Raw genomic sequence first — 27,091 nt, forward strand, 5'->3', positions numbered from 1 at the left:
GGGTAGATAAGTAGTGGTTTGATCTATTGTATCCCTTCCTGGGTTTCCTATGGTGTCATAATTGCGATGGTTTTTGTATCTGTTCATGGAGCGCAGATTCTCTGGCTACCGCAGTACCGTGCTGTGTTGTAATCTTTGGCTTTAGTCTCCTTGTCACAATGCAGGCTCCTTAAGGGCTCATTTGCAGTTTATGAGTACCTCACCTCCTCTCTAGTGTGTACAGATTGATTCCCAGGAGATTTGGATTTTGAATTTGAATTAGTATTATTCCCCCAGGAATTTTTTGGGGAGGTGGGGTGGACCAGACTCCTGTTTATATCAGACATTTTCACAGATCATTAACTTTTAGAGGCAATTCCCTTGGGTACAAAAACAAGTTGAAATACACTAGGCTATGTTTTAATTCAGTTCTTCCTGTACATCCAGAATTATCTCGAGCTTGAAAGACACTGTTGTCTACCTGCTTAGTATCCTACCTCTGTACACCTGGATGAGAAAGTACCTACCCTGTGAAAATCACGACTGTTTCATTTACAGGATGTGGGGGAGGGACCTTATTCTGAATCTTTGGCTGCAAAGATAGGAATCTTTTTTGCTCTCCTTTCTATTTGGCCTAATCACATCGAACTTTCTAGAGTGCTTAGAGTTGGATTCTCAGCACAGTCAAAAATGTATTAATTGGTATAACTTGGAAAGCCCTACCCCAAAGATGTTTGGGATGTCAGCAAGTGGTGATTTGTAAGTTCTAGAGAAAACAGGAAACTCTGTTTTCAAAAGAATGTTATCCTAAGTACCTGCTTATGAGGTTTGAGGAGATGATTGCCTAAAGAGGCTCGCTGGAAGAAGCTCTTCCTTGGATAGGTTTTCTTCCACGGGTGCATTGTATTGTATTTGTGACGCACCTCTTATTATGACTAATGGCCAATTTAGTTTGTCTCTTCTTGCCTTGTGAAAGTACCCCCAGTGATAGTTTAATATTGATCAAAGCTGACATTAAGATAAGAGAAATTTGTTTTCATTTAGACAGTCACTATTAGATCACCTAGAAGTATTATCTTAATTAATCCTAGTTCTCAGCCTAAAAGGGATGTTCTGACATATCTACTTGAAACTTTGGCTTTTGTTTAGAAAAATAAAAGTACCAGGGTTCCTTTTCTCCCTTTCTTTAATTTGGAATTTTAATTTTGAACTTTTGCTAAGATAGCAAAGCAAACTGCTACTCCCCAAGGGCCAAATCCCTCCTCTATTTTATAAATAAAGTTTTATTGGAACACTGCCATATCCATCCGATCTACGTGGTGCCTGTGGCTGCTTTCATACTATGGAGACAGAGTTAAAGCATTTCACTGGAGGCTGTGCGGCCAGCAAAGCCTAAAATACTTACTATTTGACCTTTTCCAGAAAGAGCTTGCCAGCTCCTGATTTAAATAGAGTATACGTAATATTAGGGAAGGGACTGGAGAGAGAGGGCTCAGTAGTTAAGAGGACTTGCTCTTTTAGAGGACCTGGGATGATTTTCCAGCACCCTTATCAGTTGGTTTACAACCATCTCTAACTCTAGTTTTACTAAAGAGATCTAATGACCTCTTTGGCCTCCAAGAGCATTGCACGCATGTAGTGCACATACATGTGGGTATGATACTCATACACATAACATAAAAATGAATCTTTTTTTAATTTGAGGGAAAAATGTAAACTCAATTTGGATTTGAATAGACAGAAAGACCATGGTATGTAATTATATAAAATATTGCCATGTTCGAGCCTAAGAGGTTGTTGTTTGGCAGCTCTTCTCTTCAGTAGTCTGAGTTTAGCCTACAAGGTGGTCATGCATTGACCAAACCATCTTCAGGCCTCAAAGACCCCTGGCCCAACAATAGACCTTGGTTCTCTGTGTGTCTGAGCTAGTAGCTAAACAAAGGGGCCTGGCAGGTAGACCAGTTGTCTCTACTTTGGGAATGCCTAAAAGGGATAAAAACGTTGGGTGCCACCTGGTCACAGTGTTTTTTCCCATAGTGATAGAAGGTGATTTAACAGAAAATGAGTGGAGAAGGTGCTGATTGGTCCTTTTTTAAATCGTTCTCCATGAAAGGATGAATTTGCTTTGCATCCTCAAATGCAAATATTAATACATTTCAACAGTAATTTGTTGATTATAATTGACAGTATTCGTTTCTTTTCCTTTTTCCTTTTCTCTTTCCTTCCCTCCTCCTATTATCCCTCATTCCCTCCCTCCGCCTCCCCCTTCCTTCTTTCCTTTCTTCCTTGCTTCCTTGGGATTGAGCCTAGGGCCTCACACATGCCAGGCAAGAGCTGTACAGCTAAGCTATACTCCTAGCACACTATACTTTACTGTATTGCAAAGAATAGTTCCCAAAAATTAGTGTAAACAACATAGAAGATTATTGTGGCGTAGGGAAAAAACTTGGATATATAATATTTATTATTTTTGATAAAGCAAAACTATGAACTGTTTTATATGTTATATTATTTTCTTAAAGATTAGTATTATCTAGTGAAGTAATATTTCCTTTGTAGTAAAAAGCCAGGAGTCTGTGCTTTACTTCTTGTAGCTTTTTTAAAAATATAATATTTTTATTCTTTGAGAATTTTATACATGCAAACAATGTATTTTGACCATATTCACCCAGCACTCTGCTTGGTAGCTTAGATATGTCTTCTGCCTCCTTACCCTTTCCTACCTTGGTATACCCCCTTTTTTATAATCCAATTTGTGGTCCCCATCTACTCATGGGTATGAGGCCATCCACTGATGCGTGGTTCACCTATTAGGGGCCATAAATACCCTTAATGAAAACTGATCTCTCCCAGAAGCCATCAGCTCTCAGTAGCTTCTCAGTTGGGTATGGGGGCCACCACACCCATCCAAGCTAATGTAGTATATATTAACTGAATGTAATTTTGTACTATTGCTTTTCATTCGTTTTTCATACCCTTCTAATGTTTTCTGCTCAATTCTAAGATCTTTGTTTTGCTAAAAACCAAAACTATTCAGTAAATTAGTACTTGAAAGTGGTCAAACTATCCAATCTGATGTGACTTGTGGGGAATAGTAATTATATTTTTATTTTACCTTCTTTTGAACTCCCTGAGTGTAAGAATATTAAGAGAGGAAGGGCCGATGAGAAGAAGTGAAAAATAGATAAAAGCCTTTCCTTAATTGTTTTCCTTACCCGTGTTTCTGACACAGCTTTGCTACTGGAAGTTTGCAAGCAGCTGTGGCTAGGTAGAGACCTGTTCAGGTGGTTCAGATAAGTCATAGAGTAGACGTGCAGGCGGAACCAGCTGAGGCTCCTGGCCGCCTTCCTAGCTTTGTTTTCCCCCGTGTTGGATGCTGTTTTGTGGTGGTGGTTGTTTGTGAAATTGGTTGAACTGGTGAAGGGCCCTGCATAGAAAGAGTTGATATCGAGGATTATAGGAAATAACAAACACACTCCAACACCATGTCTGCTTCTTGTTGCTCTCGAGTTTGCTGAAAGTTTTCAAATTCTCTTGATTGTTCAAAATGACCTTCAGAGTTCTAGCTGATTCCTAGATCTTGCTGTAGACCATTTCTTCCCGTGGTCTCTAGTCCTTTCTGCTACGGCTCGCAGTCAGGAGTCCAGTGTTTCTCAGTTGCCATCTTATTTATAACTGGACAACTTGATGCAATTTCTGCTGTTCTGGGCAAATGTAGAAGGATGTCATGATTTCTTTTGGGAGCGATGACTCTAATTCTAGCCCCCCTTTAAGTGAATAGAGTCCAGACTTCTTTGAATATTGATCTTTTCTAAGCACATTGCTCAATTCTTTCCGTGTATTATTTCATTTAAATCTGCACAACCACCCTAGAATGCATATTAACAATATTCTTATTGCCATATCTTGGATAAGCAAATGTTAGATCTACAGAGGCCTTAGCTCACAAAACTAGCATGCATGGAGAGAGGAAGTATAGCATTATCTAGAGGGGCAGGAGAATTCTCTAGAGGGGATGCAGAGCTCTCTAGAGGTAAGAGCCAGCATTGGCTTGCATTTCCCATTTCCTTCCTTTGAACTACCCAGGCAGCTTGTATATGGGCTCAGAGCTCTTGGCTTCTTTCTCTGTCTTTTAGGTTTTATAGATTTTTTTTTAAGTTCCAAATATTACGCTGTGTTGCTCTTGGTTTCGTCTGAAGAAAGTTTCCAGAGGATCGATGATTTTGAGACTCTCCATTCATACCCTCGCCAGAAAAGGAAATGGTGAGAGGCGACTGAATGTTCTGAGTTACTGAAGGCTCTGTGTTCTATGTCAGATGGCCCCTTCCTTCCCCTGACCTTGCTCCATGGCTTTGGTATTTTCTCTGTAGCAAGGGCAACAATAAGACAAATACTGTAATGCTTAATCACCTTCCTGCCTGTATACGGGTTCATGTAAAACACTCCATTCCAAGCAGGGCGTTTGGGGAACTGTTAACTCCTTCCTCAAGAGGCAGTGGGGGATCCCCTAGAACCTGAAGCTGCCCCAATGTTTCGCTTCTGTGCTGGGCCATTTGGATTTTCTTTTTTTTTTTTTTTTTTTTTTGGTTTTTCGAGACAGGGTTTCTCTGTGTAGCTTTGCGCCTTTCCTGGAACTCACTTGGTAGACCAGGCTGGCCTCGAACTCACAGAGATCCGCCTGGCTCTGCCTCCCGAGTGCTGGGATTAAAGGACCGCCCGGCTTCCATTTGGATTTTCTGCTTCATAAGTGGGAATGGTAGATTGAATGGAGGGAGGACGGAAGATTGGCTCCTGACACTCCTAATATTTTCATTCATCTTAAGGATTCATTTTAATTAGAGTGTAACAGGTCTCCAGCATTGTTCCTACCATTCAGTATTCTTTGGCTCAAGACTTAGTGGCCAGTGCCTGGACATGCCTGTGGTCCCTCCCCTGAGAAACGGTGAACAGAGAAGTGCCCCTTTCGTCCTCTCCTCACTTTCTTTCTTTTACTTAGAAAATTTAAGTAGAAAAAATTCTTACCCCTGTACCAGTTCAGCACCTAGTAATACCGCATCTGTTCTCCAGATTGTAAGTCTAGCATTTCTCGATGGCATGATAGTTTTAAAAAGTCAATTTAATTTGTCTCTGAGGTTTTATCTTCTGAAATACATTTTGCTTTCCATAAATGGGGTGTTTCTGTTTTTTAGTTGATGGAGCAGTTGTGAGGCACAACCTATCGTTTCTCGGTGGAGTTCTTTTCCAGGTTCTTCCAGTTCCCGCTTGTCCTGCTCATCTATTCTCTCTCCCTTCTGGTTCATTGATCCTCTGCTGCTTCCTTTTATTAGCCCAGGCTTTAGTTCTTAGTTGCTGGACCTTTTACAAATCATGCCGTGGAGATTATTTTGCCTGCCCTTGTTAATCTCCTGTTGATTTCCTAAGCTCGATCCCTCGGTGGAAACTTCCGGAATGCCACACTTCACTCCTTTGACTCAATAGTTTTGTGTCCCGTCATGCCATCAGTCTCTGTTCATACTTAGATGGCTTTTTCTTTCTGGGTTATTTTTCTTTCTCCTACCTAAGAAGTTTAGAGGCCTTATAATATGGTGAGAAAATTCCAGGCTCGGAGTCTCTTGGCTTCTGGTGTTAGGGGTGTCACACCTGGAGTGTGGCAGGTAATTTTACAGACCCTTCCTATGACCCAGGCCCTGTGAAGATCACTGTGATGGAGGGATGCAGGATACCCAGTCTCTCTCTTGAGAACATACTCACGTCCTCCTAAGGAAACAAAGACTTGGAAATAAATCATTGATCATCATCTGCTGACTCTGCTGTCACTCTGGAGCACTTACAGCTTCGTGTGGCACTTGTGTCTGATGGTTGATTTGTGTGTGCACGGTTGTGTGTGTGTGGACACTTTGGTTGTCTGATGGTCAGTTTGTGCATGTGTGTTTGTGCGTGTGTGTAGTTTGACTTGATTTGCCTTCTTAAAAATAATGTATCTTTTTGTTTGAGGTAATTCATATGTTCATAGAATATTTAAATCAGAAGTCCTTCAGATTATATCTCTTGACTATCTCCTTCCTGGTGAAGATGCAGGCCTCAGTAGGTGAGTCATGGTAGAGCTAGCAGAGCTGGGAGAAGAAGACCTAGAACTCTGATTTTGAGTCTGGCCTTTCTCTGCCCAGGTTGACATTACGTTTCTCTTTCTGATTCCAGATACTTTTGACTGGCATGTGACTCCTGGGTTCTTGTAAAACTTTGCACATATTTTCCAGCATGAGTAGGAATTGCTATAGAGCACCTTTAAAATATACATACTGGTTTAACTGAGCAGCCTTTATAATCAAATATCTTTCTGCAGTTAAAAATCCCAAAGATGGCCAGGCAGTGGTGGTGCACGCCTTTAATCCCAGCACTTGGGACGCAGAGCTGTGAGTTCGAGGCCAGCCTGGGCTACAGAGTGAGTTCCAGCAAAGGCACAAAACTACACAGAGAAACCCTGTCTCAAAAAAAAAAACCAAAAAAAAAAAAAAAAATCACAAAGACAACACAACCCAGATTCTCTGTGTATTATCCATCTTTACGTGGCTCATTTTTATACTACTTTTACTTTCTCTTTAAAGGCTTTATTTTTTAAAACTATTTCTTCATATAACTGCGTATATCCCTTTTTGTCTCTCTCCCAAGCCTCCGTACACTTTTACACACATTGTAAACTGTTCCATCTGAATCTGTCATTTTGTGATTTAAACTGCAGCATTACTAAAACTGAAACAGCAGCAGTGGCTGCTGGCTCTGCCCATCTCAGCTTCCCAACATGGCAGTTTACGTTTACCGCCAGCTCTGGGTCTGGGAGCATGTGTACCATCGACTCTCAGAAGCAGTGTGGGTCTATGCTTTTATCAAAGCAGCGTGTAGCCCAGAAACCTTTTTTTTTTTTTTGTCTGTACTAGCAAAAGCTAAATTCACCACGCAGTGTAATGTGCGGCTTGCAGACGCCTCATTCCCGCCGTGCTGTAGGTCAAGCTCACACGCAGGAACCCGCCATAGAGTAGCTCAAGCCTGCAGGCTGCCGCTAACTTGAGAGAGACAACTAGGAAGCTGTTTTTAGCTTCGTTTTAGAATCTTCTTTTTAAGGTTTTAGGTGAAAACTCTTGCCCCACATTGGGCACCATTAGTAGTTGAAGTTTTCCTGTGTCCACCCAGCTCCTGCCGCTGCTCAGACCCAAGTAAACACACAGAGATTTATATTACTTATAAACTGTATGGCCGTGGCAGGCTTCTTGCTATCTAGATCTTACATCTTAAATTAACCCATTTCTATTCATCTATAAGTTGCCACATGGCTTGTGGCTTACGGGTACTTTACATCTTGCTTCTGGCAGCATCTCCTGACTCAGCCTTCCTTTTCCCCGAATTCTCTTCTTTGCTTATCCTGCCTATACTATACTTCCTGCCTGGCTACTGGCCAATCAGCGTTTTATTTATCAATCAATCAGAGCAACACATTCACAGCATGCAGAAAGACATCCCCAGGATAGAGCCTTGTGGCTCAATTGATCAGGTCCTCTTATGCTGAGGACAAAGCTGTGCTTTTAGGGACATAAAGGTGCATCTCATCTGACTGTGTTTCCATAAAATCTATGAAAAATTGACTTAGTCTTTCTCTGCTCCCACTCCTGTCCATCCTTCTGCAGATATTGTGCCCTGTGTCTCCCATCACAAATATCGTTAATGGCTGGGCACAGTAGCTTTTGACAAGTGCCTGTTGTCCCAATCCCTCAGAGGCTGAAGAAGGAGAATGCTTGAGTCTAGGTGTTGGAGGCTAGCCTGGACAGTGTAGCAAGACCTATTCTTAGACACAGGCACACAGACACAGACACACACAGAGACAGACAGACAGACAGACACACACACACACACACACACACACACACACACACACAGTGTGACAGTTGAAAAACCCAAATGGGATTGGAACCCAGGGGAACACTGGGCAGGGACAGTTGGATACTCAAGAATGTGGTGTCAAGAATCCAGAGAAAAGAACTGGTGAACAGGGATTCCTGTAAGTCTCACAGGGATCTGAAGTGTCTTTGGACTTGAATGTTAAAGAAGATAACTCTGGGGAAAGTAGGTTGAGGGTTTGGTCACTGAGAAAGCTCGTAGAAAAAAGGGTGGGAATGAGTGAAGGGGAGAGCTGTGACTCAGTTTCCCAGGGAGGCTGGCATTCATAGTAGCTAGAACACTCAGTTCTCAGCCAGATCTGTTAATTGTGTTCTGTGTTGTGTTCTCTCTCTCTCTCTCTTGGGTTCTGTGTTGTGTATTCTCTGTCTCTCTCTCTCTGACACACACACACACACACACACACACACACACACACACACACACACACACCCTGTGTCCCTAGAGTCTCTCGACTGTCTATTTAGATGATTTTTTTTTTTTTTTTTTGCAGTGGTACAAAGTGCAGTAGGGTCCTGCCATGTGCCGCCTTGCTCCTCTGGCTTGGCCGTTGGCTGCAGAGTGCTCCGGGGCTGGGTGCCCTTGGCTGTGTCTGCCGGCACAGGCATGGCCGAGGTTTTGTTGGGAGACTTGGACTTCAGTTTCTTTGGCTAGCCTCAGTGGGCGGGCGGGCTTGTGTTTTCCAGCCTGCGTGGGTTTCCCGTGGTTGTATTTTGACTTCTTCCTACCAGGCTAGAGTTCTGATGGTGTGAACATCATCCCTCACTTTCTTGTGATTGAAATAGTTCAGTGGTGCTCACGTCTGTGTATTTAAAAAGGAAATCTGAAACTACACATGCGTCTTATGAATGTGTATGGACCTTCTTTTTGTTTGGCTTTGTTTGTTTTTTTTCCTTCAGTGATCCTAATTAGGTTTTGACTGGGAAAATAAAGCTAATGAATTTGGACTGTACCTGAGTTTTCTCGCATGTGCGTTCTGACTCCTTTGTCCAGCTTGAGGTTTTCTGAGTTCTTACCTAGCTTTAGCGTGTCCACAGAAAATGGAGCCAGGTAATGCAGACTGAAACAAGCATTGTTTTAAGTGCTTTTCCAAGGGAATGAATTTTATAGAATGCTTAAATAAGGAGCTGACTTGTTTACTTGAAAATCATTTCCTATCGTGTTTATTGCTGACGTAGGAGCCTGTGACGTCATCTCTCTGGATAATCTGTTTTAAAAACAGGGAACAAATTACAATGTGGTGTGTGAAGAATCTTCAAAACTAGTTGTTTGTAGGTTTTTATTGTAAAAACTATCTCTTCCATCAAAAGTAATCGTTAACCAGATGTGGTGGCGCACGCCTTTAATCCCAGCACTGGGGAGGCAGAGGCAGGCGGATCTCTGGGAGTTCGAGGCTAGCCTGGTCTACAACTCGAGTTCAAGGACAGCCAAAGCTATTACACAGAGGAATCCTGTCTCAAAAATCCACCAAAAAAAAAAAAAAAAAAGAAAAAAAAAGTTATATTCATGTGGAAGTGTCAATTATCAACCAGATAATTGATTCTTGCCAACAGAAAACTGTGTGTGGATATGGATCTGGAAAAGGTAGGGCAGGAGAGTGGTAGAGAAGGCGAGGTGTACTGAACAACTCCCACAGGACAAGTGTGGGTGCCCTCGGGGTTCAGCGGTGCCCTGGGCTGGTGGGGCTGGACCAGAAGCACAGTCTGCCTCCTTGAGGGGTAACCCTGTTTGTATTTCTCAGGCTCTCTGATAATCAGGGGTCCTTCCCACTCTTTAATATTTATTGAGGGCCTCAGAGGGCTTTACTTCATACATATTAAATTGATCAATATTTACTGTATTAAAAATTAAAACTAATAAAAGATTAATTCATTCAAAGTACCAGAGCTAAATGATTAATTCTTATATAAATGGTAAGTTTTCCTAGAATGTAACTGGAAAGCTTTTGGTTAGGAAAATGTCATTGGTGTTTGTTTTTGTCAGTCTCGGGGATGTGCGGCGTCACTGAAGGACAGGCGTCTCAGCTCTGCTTCTGCATGCTGTCTGTCCTTCGGAATATTGCACTGTAGCTTGTGACATACTGAGAGAACTGGAGTGCTGTATATGATAGACTTGAAAGAAATGGCATGAAGCCTAACTGTGCACGATGAATATACAACAGTAATTAAGGAAAAGATCATGTCTTGATGATATGAAGGTGTTTGAGTTCGTGTACCTCTAGGAGAATTTCAGCTGCCTCTTAACTTGTACCTGGGCCACACTTAGAGATCACTTGGACAAGTGTATACATTTTATGAGAGCAGAGACAACTGCTGTGGTTTCCTTGGGACCTGGAAAAATGTGTTCGAGTTTGTTCCTTCAGTGTTTACTGGCTCAACTTTCTCCCTGAAATTCCAGGGAAAGGCACCATCCGGTGAGTCAGAGGACAGCTTCCTTCTCAGGAGCCTTCCCTTAGTTAGTCATGCTGCAAGAATCTCTCTCCTGCCTTTGACTCAGCTCTTAGACAGGTACCAGTGGCCCTTTTTACCATGCATGTGACTGTGCAGGCTGGTTACAAACACAGATAGGTCACTGACAGGAAAAAGAAAGTCTCATCTGAGTGCAGTGAATTCCAGGAAGTCTTCTTGGAGGTTGCTGGGAGAAATCAGCTGAAATTGTTTTCTACAAACAGCGTGGATAGTCTTCACAAAAGTTTTGGGGTGCTCAGCTGGTAAAATGGGATCCATTCTGCTCCCCAGGAAGCACATGCCATCTTCCAGTTCACATTTTCTTTTGGCAGCAAGGCAGTGGCGGGTGCCTGGAGAGTGAGTGGGAACAGTCGACTCCCTGGGTGGCAGCATGCTCATCTGCCAAACGTTAGCTTTGTCTTCCCCAAACTGAGGGTAGAACGATGTGAACTTGAGCCCAGAATAGGCCCGTTACTCAGGATCAAGTTGTCAGTCTTGGGATGAAATGTAGGTAAACAGTATCCAAAGGTATCTTAAAAATTGTGTGCGAAATAAAATGTGTGTATAGCTGACATTTATAAGAAACGGGAACAAATCTGTTAGTTACACCAGGGACGATCTCTGGGGGAATGACGGCCTACCAGCAGTGGGTTTTGCACTGGACTCATACAGGCATGGAAGCACAAACAGTTTCTAAACAGCATGATTTCGTCTGCTTTATGAGAATGAGTAATTGTGGCATTTTCTAACTGCTTGTCTGTTGGGCACGGAAAATCATCACGGAACATTCTACTAAAAGTCTCTGAACTTCTCTCTCTGTCCTTTTCTTCCTGGGCCATACACTGCTGCCTTTAGCGCTTCAGCATGGAAGGGATCTCAAATGTCATTCAGAATGGCCTCCGCCACACCTTTGGAAACTCAGGTGGAGAGAAACAGGTGCTCCATTATCCTTATTTTCCTCTCCTTCTGCTTGTTCCTTTTCTCTGTCTGTGTGGGCCCTGAAAGTTGGCACTTTTACTAATTTATTAAGACCACTGCAGGAGAGAAGCACAGGTTCATTATATCTGCAGTCCCAATAATGAAGAGAATCCCCCTCGGGGGGGGGGGGGAAAGAGCATTTAGATTGGACAACAGACTAATTGCGTTCTTAAGCCGGTTTCAGGGCCCCAGTTTCTCATGCCCACCTCTAACAAATAGATATTAATATACTGACATAATGGATTGCATGCTCAGAAAGGGCTGGTTGTGGAGACAGCTGAACTGGAACATGATGCTCTACAAAAATCTGGGAAAGAAGATCTCATTTTAAGGAGAATGTGGCCAGAGGTTGGTATCTTTGAGATTATAGAGTCTTAGGTAAAAAATATGCAGAGAGTATATTTTACCTCTTGTATCTGAAATTGCACATGTTGTATGGTGAGCCAGCTCAGTTGTCGGCCAAGTGAGGCACAATCAATATATCATGTATACAGAAATCTATGCCATGAGCCTGTACAGTCCAATGTGAAGTGACTTGGTTTGTATTTACAGTTCGGCGTAATTCAGAGGAGGGTCACAAACATGGGAAGTGTATATATTGGTGACTGTTTTGTGTTTGAAATTATCTTTCCCTCTTGGAAAACTCCATTTGAAGAAAGACACTCTCGTAGGCTAGGTCTTGGATGATGAAGAAGGTGTGCCAATGGGACGTGTAGGCAGTTGAATCCAAAGAACCAAATGCCCGGTGATTCTACAGAGGGTTTTTGTGTATCACTCGGGGGCGAGGACTGGTACTAAAGAGGGCAGGCTTGCACTGCCACTCACAGCTGGTAGAGAGAGAGGCTCCATGGGGACGGTTGAATCCTAGTTTTTATTCTCTGCCACGTACCTCCATCAACCCGCAGGAAGGAAAAATAGCTTCCAAACTGACCTGACTCATGAGGAGGTGGGCCCACGGCCACGGCATAGATTCCTGATGATGCTTCATGTTTGATGCATGACTGAAATCTTCGGGGGGGGGGCACATGCCCGTCTTTTATGGGCATTTTTATAAAGAAACATACTGGGCTGTACAGTTGAGCCTTACCTGGAGAAGTCTAGTCCAGAAAGGCTGTGGGGCACTTCGGTTTAAAAAAGTGGAACAGCTCATTTTTCCTACTGTCTGGACCTCGGGCCCAGTTATTTTATTTATAGACTCACACAGTCCATGGGGATTAGGAACAGAGTTGGAATTGAGAACGAACATGGAGGACAAGCTTGAAGAAGCTCAAGGACTGGCCAGGGCACCAACTTTCTATGTGAGCCTTTGCAAACTGCCCTGAACTCCAGAATAAAGATTCTAGACAGTTATTTCTAGAACATGCTTTCATGAGATTTTCTTTTCTCTCTTTGGATGCAAGTGTGATAATCATGAGCCTTTAGAGAGAGTGAACTGGCTGGGCAATTTGTGACAAATTTGGAGATTATTTTTATTATTCATTTACCTTTTAGGCCATTCTTTCTCACTTTTCTCATCTCTAATATCTAAAATCACTTATGCATACTTATACAATCATTTAAATATTAATTATATGTTTCAGTAATTGTTTGGGGAAGTGAGTCTTCGTTATTCATGTCTAGAAGAAGCTGCTTTGTGTTCTGAAATGTCATCATGTTATTCATTTGACCGTGGCTTTCAGTCAGAATAAGAATGGTCTGAAAAGGAATGATTTGACTTCCAGAAATGATCAGTTGTATAGTATTGTTAAAACTATGCTGTTAGCTTAATCACTGTTGTGAAACTGTGTTGAAAACTTGCAGGGAGAGTGCTAGGTAAGACTCCACCTTAAAAATGAGCAAATTGAGCCAGTGGTCCTCAGGCTGAGGTCTGAGGAATGGTCAATGGCTGAACCACAGGGAGGTGGTTGTTGATGTTGCTGTGAGGTTCACACACAGCAGGGAGAACTGGGGAGAAAAGTGAGCCCCAGTGGAAAGAGTCAGACTTGGGGGCTTGCTGCCTGTGCCCTGCGCTCGTTTCCAAACCAGCTCTTGTTCGTGTTCTAGAGTAGGCCGTCTAGGAACTGCACTGTTTTGAAGGTGAATTTATTCAGGCCTAAACGATGCTTTTTCTCCCCCCCTTTACCTTGGCAGTATTTGACGACAGTCATCCCTTATGAGAGAAAGAATGGCCCACCGTCCGTCGAGGATCTTCAGATATTAACAAAAAGTGAGCAGAAACAAATTTACTTGTTTGCTTACTCCTTTGACTCTTGCTGATTCTTAAACTCTTGGTTTTCATTTCTGGATTTGATTTTTATTTATTTTGTCAGTGGAGGCTGGTAAATGATGGATGGCATCCTTTATTCTTATGACAGTGAAATGAATAACTATAATATCAAATGTAGTGCTGACTCTGGTGTTCATTGTTTGAATTTTTTCTTCTTAATTTTTGAATTATCTGTGAGCTTATTTATTTTTTTTACTAGAAAACATGTACCTTGAATCTCCATCATCTTACATGAGAACATGTCTGTCAACAAATAAAATGCTTTGTGGGTCTTATGTGACTTTAGTGGCTGAATAGGAAAGACTTAGAGATTTTAGGGTAAACACCCCACCTTCTTGTGAACGGAAAACCAGAGGTATTAGTTGTAGGGAGATTTTTAAGAACATGCATTCACTCAGCAAACGTTGCTAGGACCTGCTGTATGCCAGGACCTGCTGTATGCCAGGCTCTTTTCTGAGCACTGTAGATATATTAATGAATAAAGCAGATAAAGGTACTCCACATGTGTGTGGCAGTACATTTTAAAATGGTTTGTGAGATTAGTAAGTAGATGTATTAAGCATGTCTTAGAGTAGTTATAAAAGGCCACAGAATGCCGGGCGGTGGTGGCGCACGCCTTTAATCCCAGCACTCGGGAGGCAGAGCCAGGCGGATCTCTGTGAGTTCGAGGCCAGCCTGGTCTCCAAAGCGAGTTCCAGGAAAGGCGCAAAGCTACACAGAGAAACCCTGTCTCGAAAAACCAAAAAAAAAAAAAAAAAAAAAAAAAAAGCCACAGAAATCTGGTCACTTATTTTTAGGGATATTCTTGGAAGTCACTTTCTCTTTCTTGGTAGCATTGGAAAATTAGGATAAAAATATTTTCTCAGCTTACGGTACTATAGCAAATAAATTACATATGATTTGGGGTAAGTCACAATCAGCTTGGCTTGGGCTTTGTGGTTAAGAGCACTGGCCTCTCTTCCAGAGGACCTGGGTTCAGTTTGCAACTCACAACTGTCTGTGATTCTAGTTCCAGGAAATCTGATGCCCCTTCTGGCCTCCACAGTTTCCAGACACATAAATGATACACGAATAGACATGTAAGCAAAACACCCACCTACCCACACAACAAACAGACAAACAAGTAAATAAATAGTTGTTCAAATCTCACTAAAAAACAAAAAGAAGAAAGAAAGTGAAGGGATTGAGCGCTGGCCATGGTGGCTCACATATGTATTCCAGCACTGAGAAGGCTGAGGCAGGAGGATTGCCGTGAGATTATGAGATTTAACCATCCTGGGCTACAGAGTAAGACCCTGTCTCACGACAAACAAAGTATAAAGGATTAGATTTGTTACTTAGATTACTTCTAATTGTAACTTTTGTGATAATTGCTTACGGAAGGACATGCAAATGGACCGCGTGGGTGGATACTGATGGTGACACATGGGTGGGAAGCCTGAGGGGGACCAGCGGCTCCCTCTCAGCCCCTCGGCTGCCTACTAACCTCAGTTGTTTACTCTTTTCCATGGTGAATAGTACATAAAAAGTCTTATATTTAGATGTAGATAAATCAAGTGATGCCAGTCAGTCTAAGATAAAGAAGCCAGAGCTCAGCTGGGTGGCCAGTCCTCTCATCTTCAGCAAGAGCTTGCAAATTTGTGAGTGTCCAAGATCACATAAGACAGTTAATTACGGGGGCTGAGTCTCTTAATTCTTGGGCAACTCAACCCCGATGACACTGGCCCTCGGAATGTGATTTTTATAGAGAAGTTAAAAAAGTTTGAAACCTGATTGAAAGCGGCAGTGCTGAGCCTAACAGATGTCTGAGGGAGGGAACATAAATACTGCGCAGAAAAACAGGAATTATTGAACCCACCCCAAGCACCTCAGCGCGGGGACGAGACCAAAGTCATTGCCATTCCCTAGAGTGTTGCATCCCTAGAACGTTCTTAGATGGTTCTTAGATGCTGCTTTCCTATATGGACACAATTTTGGGAATCTCTGGGCATCTTTGGGCAACGGAGTAATGTCCACTCTAAGACAGCTGTGATGATGCTGTTGACAGTAGATGAGGAGAAGTGTTTCTCTGGTGAAGACATTTGGGGACACCATGGCCTCTGCTGCTACCACAGAACAAAAGCCATTTATGGGTGGGTGGCCTTCCTCATCATGAGAGTTACAACAGTTGTGTTTAACAGAAGTCACTGTATATGTCGTCCATATGTAATGAGGAGCTGGATCCTCATCATACAGCCTCTGAGACAGACCTAGGTATTTCCCTTAGGTTACAGATGAGGAACTTTGTACACAGGGCGATAAAGTCCTTATTCAGAGTTAGAGATGTGGTGGATCCAGAGTTAAAAACCCCAGACGGCTGATTGGATGGTTACACCGTGCAGTCTTCTCATACATCTAGGGGAAAAATTAACTGTGAAGGTCCAGTTGTGAATTTTAATCTTTAATTTAGATTAAAAACCAAGACTGAAAACCTAATGCTGAGTGGCTGGTGTTTCTGTTTTGGTCTACACACACACACACACACACACACACACACACACACACACACACGCACGCACGTGCACACGCACACACACACACACGCACACACATACACGTGATCTCTTTATGAGATGTCTCCTCATCTTCTTCCCTAGCAGAGAAGGTGTTCAGAGCCTACCCGATGCAGAGTTGCCTCTTAGGTCTTTCTTCATTTGCTCTTTAAATGTTTTCCTCTAAATCTGACTTGTGTATTATTTGGAGAGTACAGCTAAATCTCCCCTTTCTCCAGGAGGTCCTCCAGTTCTGAGGACCTTTGAGGGTTCACGGCTCATCAAAGCGCACAATATACTGTCCTTCACTTACTTCCCAGCATCCACTAGAACAAAGCAGATGCTCCACACACAGCCCAGTGCCTCTTGCCTGCCTCCAGGCTTGGGAACGTTAAACCAGGGAAATGAATCTCACTTCTTCACTGTATTCCCTTATCTAGAAAAGAATCTATGTGTAATTTGTGTGGCTCAGTTACACTGTATCATTCATTAGGACTAAGGCTACAACTTTGAGATTAAACATCATTTTGACCTGAACCATGAGTTATTGCCACTGTCTTTTTCTTATTTTGTAGTTCTGCGGGCCATGAAGGAGGACAGTGAGAAAGTTCCAAGCTTGTTAACTGACTATATTCTGAAAGGTGAGTTTTATGATGGTGTGGGAGCAGTGGCTGAGGAGCCGTGATTAATCAGGAAATGCATCCTCTTGTTGACAGAAGAAAATGTTCGCACAGCTTTGTTAATGTACAGTGACGGTAGATAGGGGACTGATGGATGGCTGTAACATTTGGGCTCTACAGAACGTAGCTTCTGTTTGAGATCCTGAGCTGGAAAGTATTCCCACAGCTGAGTGGTGAACACTTACTGGAGGAGAGAATTAAAAAGACATTGGGCTCTGGGTGTGGTGGTGCACACCTTCAATCCCAGGACTCGGGAGGCAGAGGGAAGGTGGAGCTCTGAGTTTGAGGCCAGCCTGGTCTACATAGAGAGTTCCAGGCAGCCATGCCATGGCGTACATAGTGAGACCCTGCTTCAAAAAATAAATACACTTTTAAAATAATTAAAAGATATGTCCACTCTTTCTGAGTATCAGGTATGGACATAATGGTCCTGGAAGCTTGGGAAGGGTGGTGTCTGTTACCTCGAGGGCAATAGGAAATTCCAGAAGGACAGATCTGCCAGGGCAGATGGTGGAGGAAAAATTGTGGACACTGCCAAGGGGAGCACAGAACAGACCAAAGTCTCAGGTAGAGAAGGGAAGGAGAAAAACGACACTTCTCAACAGTGAGACATGGGCTGTAAATATTAGAGCACACGATCTGGATCATTCGGGCTGGGGGTACTGAGGAGGGAAAAGAAGTCATAAGATAACGGGCCTCATTTGCTGAGAAAAGGGCACAAGTGTTAATAGTCCGTCCTGAGCCGAGGGGACTAGAGAGCTCACTCAGTTATAGGAAAAGTGGCTGCTGGGCAGTGAGCTCCTTGTTAAAGGCAGCGTTTGTTCACGGCCCGGATTGGAAAGCGGCACAGAGTTGACATCTCGTAGTCTGGGTTTGGAGAGCAAGCTCTTCTCATTACTGCTGTCTTTGGCTCTCTCCTCCCCCAGTTAGGAGATAAAAGTGTCGTGACCTCTGAGACATTTGCTGTCTCGGATGGACTTTTTATTCATAGAAACGAAAGGGGCTCACAGTGAAGGATGCAGAAGTACCATTTGTAGAGACTTGACGTGTAACAACAGCAGCCAGCCGTTTGCCCGAGGTGAACACGGGTGGAAAGGGCTGAGTCGGTATCTTGTTTAAAAGTGTTTTTTTTTCCCCCGATGGATTGCCTTTTCTCCCTACGAAATTAATGACTTTTTTTTTGTACCTGACGCCTTTGTTTGCTTTTGTGTTGTGCCAGCGTTGGTTTTAAGCTGGATGGCCCTGAGGTTTGTCCTGGATGTAACAGGAAGGAGATGAACATAAAGAACATGTCTCAGTCTTATTACAGTGGGTCTGGAGGACTCTGCCAGGACAGCCGGCCAGTGGCTTCTGAAGGATGTTGTAGCCTGGGGACAGGGCTGTGGGAGAAGAGGAGTTTTCACTTTGAAAATGTAGGGCCACTACTGTAAATCTCGTCCTTCCACTTGGGGAGGCGGGTGTCCCCCACTCCTGGGCCTGCCCTCCCACTCGGGGCACTGGCTGTGTTTGAGCCCTTCTGGTCACGCTGTACCCGCTTCTGTCTCCGTGTTATGCTGTGCAGACTGGGTTGGAAAGCAGCCAGAGCTCAGACTCCCGCAGTGATGCTGTAATCTAGAACGTGACGGGGACACCACACACACACACACACACACACACACACACACACACACACACACAGAATGTAGAAGTGTCAGGGGTTGGGGGAGGGGCCAGTGTGGGCTTGCGGGTCCTGAAACGCTCTTTTCCACCCAGCCTGTCAACCGTCGCTCTTCCTGGGGCCCGGGCATGGGACCCTGAGTGGGAGGGCTGTTGTTGCTTAGAGTGATGGTGCTCCTTCTCCTGGCTTAGCTGGCCTTCCTACTGTCCTAACAGAGACGCCTACGGCCTGGCTGTGTAAATATAGCTCCTTAGATTTAATGCAAAGTTGAGAAAGCCAAGGTCAATGACCCCATCTGGCCTAAGATGGAATGGGTCTGCTGGGAGAATGCAACTTCTCACACTGATACCCCCTGCAGCCGCTGTTGACTTCAGTTACGGTACCCAAGACCTGGGCCACAGTATGGCTGCCACTGTCCCAGCCCTTCTTTGACGTCTCCAGAGGCCTGTGCTGTTACAGGACTTGGGGCTGGAGTGACGGGCTTACATCTCATATGGTACCTCAAGAGACATGGCCTTTAGGTGTCTCATTTCTGGAAAATTCTAATAATGTATCTTAGAGAACTTCTCATCGTTAGTGGTAGCCTTTTCATATACATATAGCGTGTATGTAACATTTCATGTGTTTAGTTCAGGTGTATGCAGAAGATACATTTCACCCTGTTTCTTTTCTTTGTTGTAGTTCTGTGTCCTACATAGAGCAGCATCACCTGGAGCGTTTCCCCTTCTGTGGACTCCAGGCTTGACCTCCTACGGTGTCACTCTGGAAGGTGGCTATCATGAGTCCCTGCTTTTGGAGACCCAGCACACTTGAACTTGGATTTGCAATTCAGTGTTAATAGATCACGACTTCACTAATCCATCATATTCTAGCACCGAGAGAGCTATGGCACTCTTGAATTCTGGAGATAGGTTTTGGAAAACTTAACCATTGTGAATTGGTTTCGGACTTAGCAGATCGAGGAGAGAGAGGGATAGGAACTGTGTATGCCGTTACAGTTTTGTTGACAGTGTGGCTGTTGGTCTTTGACTTCCTCCATCTGAACTGACTGAAGAACAGATTCAAGCACTGGGAGAGCCAACTGGAGCTGTTCTCCAGGGATGGTGAGAATCAGTGTTGAGTGTTGAGAGCATCTTGAGAAATTACCTGCCAGTATTGCCCAGAGACTGAGACGAGTATGGGCCACACCTGCACTACCTTGACCTGATCGTGGATGCCGGACACTGTTGGGAACTCATTTTGTAACTTCGGCCTATTTCACCATTGTTGACTTGTGAGCCATTAGGATGCCATTCGGAGTCATTATGAACGTGGGTGTTGTGTGTCTGTGAAGAAGTGTTTTGAAAGAGGTCCATGCCCTCTAAGGTGCTTAAGGAGCTACTATGGTACTGCCTGTTCTCATGGTTGTGTTCAGTTTTATTTACACCTGTGTGCTTTTCTAGAAAAAGCTGCTCACGGCTACAGCACTAATCATGAACACTTTTGCCAGCTTCAATCAAGTCAATGACATTTAATAAAATAATACATACTTAAGGGTCTTGAGTCTTTGTGTTTTGCCCTCACATTTCTGATGCTTGGACTGCATGTAGAATTTACCACTAAGGCATGTGCACCGGGGAGGTTCTGATTAGCCTAGATGGTAAAGTGGGACAGGGACCTTTCGAGATCATACCACACCGCTGTGCAGTGACAGCCACCCTCCTATTTTGCTGGGCAGTGAGAATCTAAAGCGTCATGGTAGCCCCCTCCAAGAGAAAATGAGTGGACTGAGACCACCTTAGCGTCTTGTGGATACAGGGCATCTGCGCCCCCTACTCCAGTCCATGGAATACTGTTGAGTGCTGCAGTTGTAGCTGGCTGAGGTCTGATGGCACTTGGTACTCAGGACATGGTGGACCTCAGTGTCTTGCTTGATAGTGAAGGTGCAGGACTGTTTACCACATCCCATTGAATTGCTGAAGCCACGGTCTTAATACTTGAAGAAGCTGATTAGAACAGATATTTGTAAGGTGCCTTAGACTAAAGAAAGAGTTATAAAGATGAGTTTAGCAGCCCTTGACCTGCTTATGACTTATTCTGGGCTGTGCTTCAAATTCCACCTGTTTTCCTATACCCAGACAGTTTTCTTTCAGTGGGTTTCCCAATTTTGTTTTATAAACACTTTGTTCTTCAGTAGTAAACTGCATAGGATGCCCCACCAAACAAAAACCAAGCCTGTGGTGACTTAGTTTTGATGGGTGAAGCACCAAAATCTTAAATCCAAAAATGTTTTAAAACCTTTGTGAGCACCAACATGATACCCCAAGAGTCATGTGCAAAATTCCACAGCTGGCCTCATGGGGCAGGTTAATCAAAGTGTTACTTAGATCACCCAGATACTGTGTCTGAAAGGTACGTATGTGAAACAAATACTTTTCATAGTTAGGTCCCATCCCCAAAGTATCTCACTGTATACAGAGAGATTGTAAAAACCTAAGGAGGTCTGGTGTTTGCAGTACTTTGGAACAGGGCTATTCAGTTTGTTCTAATGATGAGTACCTTTCCCCCTTTGTGACTGACAGCAGACAGGCCCGCTGGCTGGCTTCTTGTCTTGGCAAGAGCAGCATCCTGTGCAGTGTGTCTAAGGACAACTTTCTGCAGGAGTTCCTGGGGAAGGAGCACCTGCTGTGGGACACCCATGCTTCTTCCTGTTGCTGGGGTGTGCTGACCAGGCCACCCTGTGAAACCCTTGGCTTTTTACCCCAGGTCAGAAGTGCTTGTGAATTGCGTGGTTTTGATGGAGGGTGTATTTGCTGCCGAGAAGCTGCCTGTAAATCGTCCCTTCTCAGCTTCGCTTGATGAAGACAAAAACCAACACTCCAGAAGTCTGGTGCACTCCAAGTGCTATATGCCCGGTTTATTCTTCAGGAAATTATATTTGTTTTTCTTTTACAAGAGCACAACAGGAACCAAAGTAAAAGAGTAATAGATACAGCACTCAGGATAAATCATATCTTTAAAATAAAAAAAATTTACACCTTGTCCTATATCCTGTTAGTATTTTCATATGGCCATGATTGAAAAAACAAAAAGCAAGCATTTACAATTTTTTTTGGATAAAGTTTTTTTTTTTCTTATGCCAGGAATGGATAAATTGTCAACAAAATTTTATACTAATCAGGCTGATGTAAATCTATTTCAGTAACATCATATCATTAACAAATTTATTTTGGAAATAGATAAAAATATTGCCCCTTGATAATAAATCTTTTTTCCTTTGATGCAAACAGCTAGAACACCTTTTTCTTTTTGATATTCTAAGACAAAAAAAATGGTTAATCTTCAGATTAATAAATTAGGTCATTATAATAATAAATTAATTTTTTTTTTAAGTTCAGCAACCTCTGTCCAAGTATTTACAACAATACTTGAAAGTTCCTTTACAAAACAGAACACATTTTCTTTTCACATTAAGCATACTGGGTATCCGTGTCTTTCACAACAAGCATTTTGAAAAGGCAAATCAATGCACAAGTGGGTCATTAGTATAAAAGTGCTAAGAGCTGTTTGAAAAGTTAACACTATAGAATACAGTCAGTTATATCTGAGGCAAACTACAACAAACTTCCAGCTTATTGTGGACAATATTCCAGTAGTTGTTTCAAACAGTTGTTTGAAAAAAAATATATATATATATATCCAGGAGCTGATTAGTGATGCAGATACAAAACTGCCATCGGTGTCTCTGGCCAGTGAGCAAATTGAAAACAGTGAAAGCAAATCCAAACGAGGAAGAAGATTTTAATAAAGGAATATCCTTTCCATAGCAGGTGGGATGCTGGTTGCTCAAAGTGCACACACACCCACGCACGCGCACACCCACCCACACACGCATGCACGCACACACCCACACTCACATCTCTTCTTTCCAATTAAACTGCAGATAAATGAGATTGTGTTATTCAAAAAACCCTAAGTGATCAGAAGCATTGCTATGGAATGCCTGTTTATCTGCCTTTGTTCTGGTTAAAAATCTCATAAAAATACATTCAACAGGAAAACATAAATTGTATGTGTATAAATATATATGTATATATATTATATACACATGCACACAAATACTCTTGTTTTTGAAGCATAAGATAGTTACATAAATATTCCTATAATCGCTAAAGTTTAAAGAGGCATCATTATCATTTTTTTTTGAGCTTCAACAAAGGTGCTTGAATAATATACAATTAAAATGAAGTAGTTTCTATTTTGTAGAATCAGTATATAATAAAGAAAAAAAAAATCCCAAACAGTCTTTAAAAAAAAAAATTTTCTTCTTTAAGCTAGAGCCTCAACAAAACTATGAACAACCAAAAACGACAGAACAGAAGAAAACAACGAACAAGGAAGTATAGCCCCTGGAGTTGCCTGGTGTCCTCACCCTCGCCCTCCTTCCTGCCACGTGGGAAGTAAAGTTCCAGTGCTCAAGTTAAGAGGTGACCTCGTCCTTACCCATCTGCTGTCTCTGCTAGGAACTGGCTGATTGGCACGGAAGAAAACAGAAGCAGCAAAAAAGAGTTAAACTGTATATATCCTTAATAACCCGCTTTCGAGAAATGTGGCTCTCCATTTCCCTGGCTTCCTCACTGCCTACTGCAGTTGTGACTGTAAGAAGGGAAACTTGGGCTATAGACCGGGGGGATGGCTATCGAGAGTTCGGATGCGCTTGTCTGGTGGTACGGCAGCTGGGTTGCAAGGCCTTTTGTGTTCCTGCTCATTCAGGCCCGAGCACAGTCTTCAGAGCAACGGGGAAAAAAAAAATTCCTCTGGGCCATGAATTGCTTTTTTATTTTCCTGGCTTTCTCCCCAAGCCAAGCTGACCGATTTTTTTTTTCTTCCCAACACTACCCTCCCAACCCATTTCCCCCACCAAACTCTCTGTCCCACCCCCAAATGTCTCTACAGCTATCTTACAAGCAAATATACTTTAGCAAGTTTTAAAACTTTGGTTCTATGAAAACATGTGGTCAGTTATCTTGAGGCCAAGTGGGAATGCTTGTTCTGCACAATGCTGTAGACAGAGCCCATCCCAATTATAACAGTCCTTAGTGCCGGACACCAAGTCACAATCTGATACAATCCACTAAGCAAGTGCACAAATTCTAGTTTAAAGAGCAGATTTTTTTTGTCGTTTTCTGTCTTTCAAAAAACCTCATCCATGCTGCCGCCTGCGTTCACACCGTTTGGTAGAAATTGTCTGCCTGTAGATGGTTCTGTTTTTGCATGCTGTAGAAGCCACTGAATCGCGCATCGGGCTCGGCAATTCTTAGCATGGTCTGGGAACCGTCCGCTTGGACTCGAGTGCCTTTCTTGCAGTCCACAGATACCAGCTGATTATTCAAGGACGATGGCTGTTCAGTGAGAGAGGAGAAAAAGAAAGAACACACAAAGACTTAGCTTACTTCTTTTTTCTTTTGAGACGGGTTTCTTTCTCTGTGTAGCTTTGGAGCCTGTCCTGGAACTCGATTTGTAGACCAGGCTGGCCTCGAACTCACAAAGATCCGCCTGCCTCTGCCTCCCGAGTGCTGGGATTAAAGGTGTGTGCCACCACCGCCTGCTCTTAGCTTATTTCTATATGCTGGATGGACAGAAACTCAGGACCTCACTCAGGGGAGACAACAGTTTCACCGCATGATGACGGCCAGAGTGTTCATGGGGCACGACTAAAACTGTACCTACACTTCCATTGGTGAAGTGACCTAGTAACTGTTTTCAAATCCCTGGCTGCAGGCTTGCATTTAAGAGGGATGGAAACCGGTAGAAAGTTACCAGGCAGGCAGATTTCAAGGCAAAATAGTGATTTCTAGCGACTGAAGATGCATGAAGATGACCTCACAGGCCGGGGCAGCTCCTGTCTGTTCCCTGTCGTTTCACCTTTTTTTTTTTTTTTTATTAAGAAATTTTTTTTTATTTGTTTTACATACCAATCACAAATTCCACCTCTTCCCTCCTCCTGCCCCTCCAGCCTCTTCCTCCCAACCCCCCCCCCCATTCCCTCCTACAAGAAGGTAAGGCCTCCCATGGGGGGTCAGCAGAGCCTGGTACATTCAGTAGAGGCAGGTCCAAGCCTCTCCCCTTTTTAATAGTTTTTCCCTAGCCTTGGATAGTGTTGACTCTGTCTTGCGTTGTTCAGTACCATGTTATGACCCAGCCATGTGTCTTCTCTCTCTCTCTCTCTCTCTCTCTCTCTCTCTCTCTCTCTCTCTCTCTCTCTCTCTCTCTGTCTCACACACACACACACACACACACACACAGACCCCTCCAGACAGTTATTTTATATGCCAGGGGCCATGTGTCTAACATAAAGGCTGTGCCAATGCATAATTGGAGAGAGAGAGAGAGAGAGAGAGAGAGAGAGAGAGAGAGAGAGAGAGAGAGAGAGAGAGAGAGAGAGAGACACCGAGACCTTCAGACAGGGGAATCCTAACAGACTAGGGAGGGGAAGTTGGATGAAATACTCAGCTTGTCTAACGGAATGCAGAAGGAAGGGTTAGAGTTGTAAGTCGCTGCTTATTTTTCCTTAATACATGTTTTTCTTCCTTCTAAACCAAGCATGATTAAGAGGGCCTTAGATTAGAACCAAAGCGTAGTTTTTGCCCCTCGGTGAGAAGTCTGCCTCTGGACCTGGTGTGCTCTCAGTGCCTTTACCCTGTCTTGCCTGCCCCTCTCTGCACGCCTGTGCTAAGTCCGCCTGACTTCTTTCCACCCTCAGTAGCATCTTGCCCTCTTCCTGTGATCTCCCTTTTTTCTTGATTTCTCTTCTCTCCCCCATTAAGAAAAAAGAAAAAAAAAAATTTGACCGAGAAACACCAGATGCTCAAGTTTTGGCTTCAAATATGAATGAGGATTTAGGACTCACTCCAGCACGTTATCAGCTCATTTAAACACTTAAAAAGTACATCTGAGGAGTTGGGTCCATGAGAAGTCAGGACTCATTACCCAGTGGATGATCGGTAATTTACCCAGTGTTCAATCCAGCCCTGGGCAAGGATTACATGCCGGCTTGCTACAGCTTGATAAATACTTGACATTAAGATTAGCAAAATAAAAATGGCATTGCCTAATAGAAAATGTATTAAGAAAGTTGAGGGAAACAGGAGCGTAGGCACTCTTGACTTCATCACTCAAGAGACACTCAGATGGTACCTTAGTTGGTGACCGGTACCAGCACAGTAGCGGTACCCACTGTTTCTTCTGGTTGATGAGCAGGAATGCTATTATGATGGAGAGGCATATTATTATGGGAACCACAACCGAGACAACGGAGTCCAGGGATGAGTCTTCGCTTGGATGCAGCCTGTTACTATCTCTGTAATCTACCTGGAGGTGACCCATATCTAGGAGAGAAGAGACAAACACTTAGTACTTCCGCCAGAATTTTAGAGGATTATTTTAATTACACTTTGACTACAGATCAGCAGCACTGGTTTTTATTACGTCCCAGGACTTTGGGCTACAGACATGATTAAAATCTAATGTCGAGCCAAAGAGCTCTTAGAGGGTAAATAGGATTAAGCCAAAACTTGCAACAAAAATTTTTTAAAAAATTAAAAAAAAAAAAAATAAGAGGGTAAGAATGTTACTGACTGGGCAAGAAGATATTTCCTGTAGCTAGTTGGGAAAATATAAAACACTGAGTAGATTTTTAACAGCGATTAAAATTAGACTAAAAGTTAAAAACATTTGTTGCTAATATTAAAATATTTTGCTTATAATGAATAAGATTTCAGATGGGCTAAGGTTTTAGTAGGGAAACAGCGTTGTTCTCTACTCAGTGACAAAGGAAGAGACCAGAACCAAGTATATTCTACAGGCAGATGCTAGCTTTCATTAGATCAAACACGAGACCGTTGATTTGATTTTCTAATTGTTTTTTTTTTTTTTTTTTTTGTTGGAGCCGAGGACCGAACCCAGGGCCTTGCGCTTGCCAAGCGCTCTACCACTTAGCTAAATCCCCAACCCCATGGTTTTCTAATTTGCTGTGTTCTAAGCAAAGAGGCTTAGTTTTAATAAATTTGTTGAAAAAAAAAAAAAAAAACAACACCTTATTTCTTGCCCCGATGAATCACACTGGAAGTATAGGGAGAACAATTGTTCTTAAGAAAGAGTATTGTTCTGCTCTTCGAAAATATCGTTCTGTGGGCTGGCGAGATGGCTCGGCTGGTTGAGCACTGACCAGCCTAAAGACCTGAGTTCGATCCCCGGAATCCACATAAATGTGTAAGAGAGAACTGACCTCAAAAGTTCTCCTCCAACCTCCACATGCAAACGCCAGACACAAACACAAAAAATACATGAAAAAAAAATACTCTAAAAACAAAGGTATGGGAGGTGTAACTCGGTAGTTAAGTGCTTGCCTACCATGCTCGACATCCTTAGTTTGACCTCCAGCACCACAAAAACCAAAACAAAACCACAAGCCAGTTGTAGAGATATGGAAAGGGCACTAGTTTCTGAACTTTTAATGTTATTTCATTCCAAGTCAACCATTCTAGTCAGGTTGTCTGTGTGTATCAAGGGCCCGTGAGTGAAAGATATACAGGACATAAAGTCCACAGGAATTGCTCTTAGGCGGT

The 27,091-nt window shown here is 43.1% G+C and overlaps 2 protein-coding genes across 4 annotated transcripts in view; one reads left to right on the forward strand and one right to left on the reverse strand.

The window, feature by feature from the left end:
* Positions 1-20,018, forward strand: part of Fez2 (fasciculation and elongation protein zeta 2) — a 41,278-nt gene extending 21,260 nt beyond the window's left edge. The window contains exons 6-9 of one of the 2 annotated variants that reach the window (XM_059248516.1): positions 11,229-11,309; positions 13,482-13,557; positions 16,724-16,789; positions 19,167-20,018. In XM_059248516.1, the coding sequence (XP_059104499.1) occupies positions 11,229-11,309; positions 13,482-13,557; positions 16,724-16,789; positions 19,167-19,183 (240 nt within the window). In that variant the 3' untranslated portion in view covers positions 19,184-20,018. The remainder of the gene's footprint in view (positions 1-11,228; positions 11,310-13,481; positions 13,558-16,723; positions 16,790-19,166) is intronic. The other variant, XM_059248517.1, reaches the window with a different exon arrangement.
* Positions 20,019-22,779: 2,761 nt separating this feature from the next.
* Crim1 (cysteine rich transmembrane BMP regulator 1) overlaps positions 22,780-27,091 on the reverse strand; it is a 183,853-nt gene continuing 179,541 nt past the window's right edge. For both annotated transcript variants that reach the window (XM_059248354.1, XM_059248353.1), the window contains exons 16-17: positions 25,662-25,852; positions 22,780-23,866 (exon numbers count right to left, since the gene is read on the reverse strand). In XM_059248354.1, coding sequence (XP_059104337.1) covers positions 23,690-23,866; positions 25,662-25,852 — 368 coding nt within the window. In that variant the 3' untranslated portion in view covers positions 22,780-23,689. The remainder of the gene's footprint in view (positions 23,867-25,661; positions 25,853-27,091) is intronic.

The sequence above is a fragment of the Peromyscus eremicus genome, chromosome 22 (genome assembly GCF_949786415.1).
Source record: "Peromyscus eremicus chromosome 22, PerEre_H2_v1, whole genome shotgun sequence".
In the NCBI taxonomy this organism is placed as follows: Eukaryota; Metazoa; Chordata; class Mammalia; order Rodentia; family Cricetidae; genus Peromyscus; species Peromyscus eremicus.